The sequence below is a fragment of the Eptatretus burgeri genome, chromosome 1, assembly GCF_056783735.1.
Source record: "Eptatretus burgeri isolate ZD-2024b chromosome 1, Ebu_testis_v1, whole genome shotgun sequence".
NCBI classification, from domain to species: domain Eukaryota; kingdom Metazoa; phylum Chordata; class Myxini; order Myxiniformes; family Myxinidae; genus Eptatretus; species Eptatretus burgeri.
In genome coordinates this window covers 105,910,512-105,918,374 of record NC_140961.1, presented here as the reverse complement: position 1 = coordinate 105,918,374, position 7,863 = coordinate 105,910,512, and the positions used below count along the sequence as shown (strand labels likewise).

The following is a 7,863-nucleotide window of genomic DNA, read 5'->3' as shown; positions in this document are numbered from 1 at the left end:
ATGAGGCAGAAAGGTCAAACAGACTGTCACCTCAAGCTCGACTGTCCTCCGGGCTGAAAGTCCGAATAAAGACCACTTTGTTTGGTCTGATTCTTTTGGGTGTGTGCGTGTGTGTGTTTGTGGCGCCAGTCCAATAAGTAGTGAATTCTTAAGTGCGTTGCTGTACATACGTGCATTTCCTTTAATTGGTTTAACTCTGCTCTTGCATGCTTCCCTCATTCCCCAATTATTATTGTTAAATAAACATCCCCATTTGTGAAATGTATCTGCTCGTTCGTGTCCTTTCCTCCATTGGCTTAGTGTGCTGCGTGTTGGAAAATTATCCAGGCTGTTGCCGCTGTAATGGGACATTTGGACCGACGGATCTCGGCGATAAACCGCTCGGGTCGCACATGGTTCAAGTATGCTAAGCGGCTCGTTCCGTATGGGTGCCGTCGAGGGTGTGGAGACTCGGTAAATAGCCACGTGGAAATCTAGGTATTTTGAAGATTGGCAAATAACCCTGTATCACGTGGCAGAAATATTGATGCTTCACGGTGCGATAAGGGACCCGTACTTTTTCCAAAAAGGTACGATCTAAATTCCGGGCGATCGGACGAGCCGACTTTATTGCTCCATCTAGCGGTCGTGCTCGCAGCCGATACCCGGCCCTGCAACAATATATATGTTTGTATGTATGTATATATATATATATATATATATATATATATATATATATATATATATATATTTCTTCTTCTTCTTTCGGCTGCTCCAGTTAGGGGTCGCCACAGCGGATCATCCGTGTGATCCGCAGAGTGATTTGGCATGTTTTATGCCGCATGCCCTTCCTGACGCAACCCTGGTCGCCTCTTACGACGCAGGGATATGGTACACCTATTTTGACCGGGGTATACACCGGACCAGTACACTGGTACTCATTTCGCCGACCTCGGAATGATGGCAGGATGAGTCAACCCCCTGGTGTATTAATTCAGTGGCCCAACAGGGCTTGAACTCAGGACCTTTTGGATCCCAAGCTGCTGCCATAACCACTGTGCCAACACCAGGCTATGTGTGTATATATATATATATATACACACACGAGGTGTGTTCAAAAAGTATCCAACCTTAATTTTTCGTGCATAAAGAAATGAAGCTAGGAAGGCGTCGTTTGGTGCACGTATGTAGGTGATCCTAATCCGTATGCGTGAATATTTTCCCGCCGACAGACCGCCAATGCGTGAGGAAGTGTAAGTGAGCGCCGTCAGATTTTCGTTTCGTCGGACTAAGGCCTAAGTCACATTTGCTCTATGGTGAGGATACGGCAGCCGTACACCCTCTGAATTAACAGAAACGTGTGGCGGCCACAGAGTTTCTGCGGTGGCCTCAGGGTGGCCCTACGCCATTTGGCTATCTTTTACAGGCCGTAGGGGTCGCCATGGAATTATAGCGCGGAGTTATAACTTTTTTCCTCTCTACGTTCGCCGTAGCAATTCGACAAGCCGAAACAAAAAAACTGGTAAAAAAAAGAAGAAAAAAAAAGAACCCACTCGTTACCGTCCGTCTCGCCGCACGTTCGCCTTTGGGCCCCCTGCAGTCACCTTGCGGGCAACTTGCGTCTGCCTTGAAAATTATATGGCCGCCGCAGGAACGCCCTTAGGTCACCGTGTGACATCAAATCAAAGACCATACGGCACCGCCAACTTTTCGGTCTCCACAATTTATAAATACGCCATGCGGCTACATGAAAAATAAAAACATATGTAACTGCTACATTGTGTGACCGTGGAAATACTGTGGCCGCCCTATAATTGCTAATGGCCATAGATTTTGTAGACTCCACGGCCGCCGTGGCAAATGTGACTTAGACCTTAGGCCTAAACAATGACTGGATTGGGGAATTGTTTCAATTAGATCGGACCAACTGTATCATAAATGGCCATAACTTGGGAAACACCTGGGAAACATACTCAGGTCCCCAGCGTCAATTGTGACGTCATATCAAACGAAGAATAAGAATAATTGTGACACCCCTTTCTCTCTTACCCCCTCTCTCACCCCTTCTCTTTCCCCCCTCTCTTGCCCCCTCTCTCCACCCTCTCTCGCCCCCTTTCCCCCCTCTCTCCCCCTCCTCTCTCCGCCCTCCTCTCTTCCCCCTCCTCTCTCGCCCGTCTCTCTGTAAATGTATTCACAAATGTCTACCAAGCACAACAATTAATTCAAACCTTGGGAAAAAAACAGCTTTGAAAGCCTTGGGAAACACCTGTTTCCCTTGGGAAAATTCAAACCTTGGGATTAATTAATAATTTGAACAATTAATTCAAACCTTGGGACAAAAACAGCTTTCAAACCTTGTGAAACACTTGGGAAACAGCTGAAACGGATGAAGAACGATATCAAACCTTGAAAAGGCACATACACAGGTCCCCAGCGTCGATTGTGACGTCATACCAAACAAAGAAGAAGAAAAGAAGAAGAAGAAGAAGAAGAAGCAGAAGAAGAAGAAGAAGAAGAAGAAGAACTGTGACGTCAATCGTGGAAAAAAATTAATTGTGACGTCATTCGTGATGTTATAGCGCCGTGTCCTGTCATTGGTCGACAGATAAATGGCCGTAACTTGGGATACGCTCGTCCTATTGACATGAAACCTTGAAAAGGCACATTCGCGGGTCCCCGGCAATATTCCTGGCAAGTTTCAATCAGATCGGACCAGCGCTCGTCGAGAAACGGCGGTCGCAGACAGACACACATTCAGACAGACAGACAGACAGACACACACACACACAGATTGCTGGAATTATAGATAGATGTAGATAAGAGAACACATCAGATGGCATTTTTGCCGTTCGTTGTTCCATATAGGAACATGACGAGCAACTCTCCATTTATCATTTGTGTTCGATTCCCCAACCCTACGTTTGGGAATCCCAACGCGAACATTGGGATGAAATCATATAGTAATATAATTGCATATTAGTCATACAGTTTTTGACGGATTGGGCTGAAAGTTTTTGACAAAGAGGGTGATTATAATGCGCATAAAAGCGTGGAAGCCGATTTTTTTTGACTTTCGAAAAAATTTATTTTTTTCGGATTTTTTCAAAAATTTCAAAGTCCCGTTGCTAGGAAACGGTGGCGTCCATTGCAACGGTGCTCAAAAGCATTCAACGAGATCGTGGTATGAACCTACCAGTCAGGTTTCATCAAAATCGGTTGACTCCTCTGGCCTCCAGAGCTGTCCATTACATACAAACAAACAGACAGACATTCAGACAGACGGAAAACCTGAGAGTAAGGGTAGTCTTGCGACCACCCAATATAATGTCGGATTATAATTTAATTCACAAGATCATAACGATGACTAAGACATCATTTAGCTCATCACGCATGTACTACATCCACCTCGCAATATTCGCGCAAACTGTGCAGGTGTGCTGATGATACCATCTAACCATCAGCAGGAAAGGTGCCTGGATTGGCCGACTCTTTAAATGTACAGTGCACGGTCTCTTTCAAGATCTTAAACGTGCATAACGTAAATGCAAACGAGATTGTCTCCTCATTATGCCATTCCGAAGGGCAGCATACTCGAACATGCAGCACTCCCCCCCACCCCCTTCTTGCTCCCCAACCTTGGGGTAGCATTGCGTCTGAACAACAGCAATTGTCTTTTTCGAAATGTGATTTCGACTTCATTGGTACTTGAACGTCAGATAAAACAACTTCATTGCAAAATGACCTATCCACGACGGTTGCGTGCAACTCGATGATAATGCATGCAACTCAATAAGGCTCGATGATAGTTTGTGCTGAGAAAGGATGTCGTTGTCCTGTTGTGGGCCGCCTGTCGGCGCTGGCGACCCACGTGCCACAGGGGAATCGGCGTTACTTCCCTCGCCTGCCTCAAGCGCAGAGATTCCATTGGAGTTGGCGAATCACAATTTTGCCAACGCCTTCGTGTTAACGCCTCTGCCAATGGTGGTGCGAGTTAGGGGAAAGAATCAGTGTGGGTGTGGCGTTTTGAATTGTTTTTCTTGCGCGTTCTGGGTTCGAGCGAGTTGGTTTCGTTGGGAGTGAGTCTCGCGCTGTCCAGTGCCGTGGCAATAGCAATATACAGTATGTGTATGGATATATATATATATATATATATATATATATATATATATATATATATATATATATATATATATATATTCGGCTGTTTGTAGAACACCAATGTGGAATGCTTTGCATGAGGTTGTTTAGAATGTGGTTGTGTAGTTATGTTGAATGGATGTAGTGCAAAATCAGGTGTTAGTGCAAAAGTGCACTGGATGTTTATTATTGTATAAATGCTTGACTGAGAAATGAAAATATTGATTTTTCAAAATAAATTTGATGTACAAATGTTTATAAACATAATGTGTTCTAAATTGTGCAAGTGGACTTGGTTTTCATCATGGCTGGAAAGAAAAATCCATGCTATTTGAACTAAATGTTTTGATGCACAATGGTTCGGTTTCATGCCATCTCTCTGGACCATACATACCTCATGACTGTAAAAGGAAGTCATTTTGAGTGTGAATCGTTATGGTCGTACCTGGAGTCCATTATGTTTAGCTCTCATATGGCATGGGGTCCTGAGCTAGGCGCTGTAAAACTGTAGTTCAGCTGGTGTTGATCGGTATGAATAATTTTATGTCCACTCGTATGGTAGGAAGGTACAACCACCCACATTGGTGTGTGTGGTTTACGGTAGTATTGGTAGTTGCTGTTTGGGGGAGGGAATGTGGGGTTCAATTTGAGGACCATCATTGGTAAAGGACTTGGAAGAAGCTCTTTTTAGGGGAGAGGGGAGAATGGGGAAGAGTGGGCTTCCCCAAAGACAGCCTATCTGCCTTGAAAACATCCTCGGGTGCAATTCAGGAGATCGGCGCAATTGCCATTGTCAAGCTGTTGATTTGCGCTCTGGCGGGCACCCGAGCGATCCCCTGATTTGTGTTTCCTATTTTCTTCCAGAGGTTCTTTCCTACCTCCTGGATCCTTTCCCTGACAGCATGGCGGAGGCGGACAGGTGTGTCTCATGTGCACCCAGCGACCGGAGCTCGGTGAGCCGTACGTACATGGCTCGGGTCATACACGCTTTTTATCACCGCAGGAAATGTGCAGAAGCAGCAGAGGAAATCGAATATGATGAGAGTGCAGGGCATGATGAGGATGAGGATGATGAAGATGAGGATGATGATGACGAAGGAGATGAACCCATCAATTCTGCCAAAAGGGCAAATGGAAAAGGTGAGTGCTGATGTATCTCCTTCGCACGTGTCAACTGCTTGTGCACAATCCCATGTTCGAGTGCACCACACTGTCACTATTGCGAGGCGATTGGGGAAACACCCCCACCCTGACTCCCTTCACCTACTTTAAATTTCATTGGGAATTCCTCCCAGCCTCTTGTTTCCTTCACATGATCTATTCCTCCTCTGCAAAAATGTTGCCCTTTCATATGGAGTGATACAGGTACTGGTTATCGCTAACATTTCCATGTAATGGTAATTACACTCTACCATGTCTCTACATATCACCACTAATGGCAAGCTTGATTCTCAACTTAGCATATGATTCCATATTCTGTTACACAGGATATCTTTTGTGTTTTTTAGTCACCACTAAATTCTACAAGGTGGCCCATTAAGGTATGACGGATTTATTTTTCTTTACGAGTTGCTAAGCAATGATTGATTGTGCCATAGATTGCACCATATCGAAAGATTGTTCAGTGTATTTTTGGCCACGGCGACTCACGGTCATCTATCAACAGAACAAAGGAGTAGGACAGTGTCATCATTCACTGACACACAGAGTGAAACTCTGCTGCAATGTTGCTCCGGAGCTTTATTTGAGAGAAGATAGGCACCATGCAATATATCCAAATTGAGGAGGATATCGTCTTGTTTCAACTCTCATGCAACAGGGATCTCGTCGCGGTGTTGTAGGCTCAGGCTAGAGCAATGTGGGAATTGTGCTACATTATCATGAAATGTAGAACGTAGGAATGGTCCTTCAGTTTATAATGGTTGTTGTATTTTTATCTTGCAAGGGCTGTCTTTATCTGCCTTTCATTTGTTTTCTGTAAAAATCTGAAAAGAGTCTTAAGAGTGTATAATTACTTTACCAGATCAGAGTATCTCTAAACAGAACTGAGCAGGGGCAGGAGGACCTTTCCTTCACCTGAAATAGCATAGGTGGATAATGTGGATTAGATTTGATCAGGAATCGCATGGTTTTATGCAACGGTGATTCCAGAACACAGGAGATGTGGAAAATGAAGTGTAGCGATTCAATTGGCTTTCGCCAAACACGCCTGAATGTTCTGGTTCCTGTCAAATTTGTAATAAAAAGTGGAGATGGCCCGAGAAAGAGTTCCATGGTAGCTGGTGAAAAAGAGAGGGAATTCAGCTTGCCAGAGAGAGATAGAGATATAGAGAAAGAAGTCACCAAGGTAATTCACCAGCTTCAGTGGCATAATGGTTAGAACATCTGCTCCGAGTCTGGGAGGTTGGTGTTTTGAACATTTGCTGAGTCATACCAATGGCTTTTTAAAAATTGTCTGTGCTGCTTCCATATATGATGCTCAGCATTTAAAAATGGATAGAGCTCAGACAAGCAACCATGAGATGGTAATAATAGCACAGGCTTTGATGGGCCGGGTGTTCTCCTCCTGCGTTGAAGTTCCTTGTAAATGAACTCCTATTATAAGGTATCCGGAGAAAGAGTGAGCGAAGGTGACTGGAAAAAGAGGGTCAAGGAGGTCAAAAATGAGGGCGTTTGAGATGTGAAGGACCAAGTGTACTGGGAGATGGTGTGGAGTCAGGTCCAAGAGGCAGAGTTTGACGACTAAAGGATGTCGTTCCCACCTTGAGGATTTGGGTGACTTGGGAATTCCTCGGAACTAAGCTGTAACTGTGTCACCTGCTTGCTCGACATACATGCACAGCTCCGCAGCTCTGAGCACGTTTGGCTGAGGGCAGAAACTTTACTTTTGCTCAGAGCTACAGAACAATGAGATTGAATTTTTTTTTTATTCTCTCCCCTGCAGTCTTGTAAGTCCTGCCCAGAAACCCCATGTTCAGAACAGAATTGGAAACTTTATATTTGAAGAGTAAATCTGTGGCCTAAAATTGCTCTCCTTTCACTTTTCTGTGCTGTCCACATGTTTGTGTTTAAGATGAAAGCTTTAATCCACTATTGAAATTATCTGTGCCTTTTAGTTGTTTATGGCATTGCCACTGTGTAGGATTATTTTTATTGGCCTGATGTATGATATAATTACTTGTATATGTATTTTTTTTCCGGAAGAATTGTCTATGTAAAAAGTAGGCCGAAAATTAAATCGTGAGAAATAATTTTCTAGTTTATCTTATTTTTACCAAGTCATTGCGGTTCCTTGCTCACTTCCATTCCCACCGAAATTGTTGATCTGATCACGTCCACAGGATCTGTCCACTGGCTACATGGCACTTAATAATTTTAAATTAAATTGCCACCCAATTATTCTTACAATCAATGCAACAGAGTTTCAGCGAGCGTAGTCATTAGGACCATGTACTGTACATGTGATCGGGGTAAAGGTGTAGATCTCTTTTTAATATCCGCTGAATGGTTGTTCTTGAAATTCCCATTTGCTGTTTTGTCTGTGATTTACAGTTGAAGTTTTTTTTTTTTTCATCATGATGCCTCTGTTACCGCAAACAAAGCTCTAAAGCGTAATCATAGCAGAGTCGGACACTTTGTCTCGGAGAATAATAACACCGTCCGTCATATCGTTTTGGTTTGCTCAGAGACGGCCTTCCGTTGCCACTTCCAAAAATGCAATGGGCAGTTTTTCCGCAGCATTCTTCT

At 43.9% G+C, this 7,863-nt stretch overlaps 1 protein-coding gene across 5 annotated transcripts in view; it reads left to right on the top strand.

Annotated features, from left to right (window-relative positions):
- Window positions 1-4,024: 4,024 nt before the first annotated feature.
- LOC147035127 (nucleosome assembly protein 1-like 1) overlaps window positions 4,025-7,863 on the top strand; it is a 154,841-nt gene continuing 151,002 nt past the window's right edge. For 4 of the 5 annotated variants that reach the window (XM_085893866.1, XM_085893847.1, XM_085893856.1 and 1 more), the window contains exons 1-3: window positions 4,041-4,098; window positions 4,981-5,035; window positions 5,120-5,256. In XM_085893866.1, the coding sequence (XP_085749992.1) occupies window positions 5,019-5,035; window positions 5,120-5,256 (154 nt within the window). In that variant the 5' untranslated portion in view covers window positions 4,041-4,098; window positions 4,981-5,018. Of the gene's footprint in view, window positions 4,099-4,980; window positions 5,036-5,119; window positions 5,257-7,863 lie in introns of all 5 variants that reach the window. The other variant, XM_085893842.1, reaches the window with a different exon arrangement.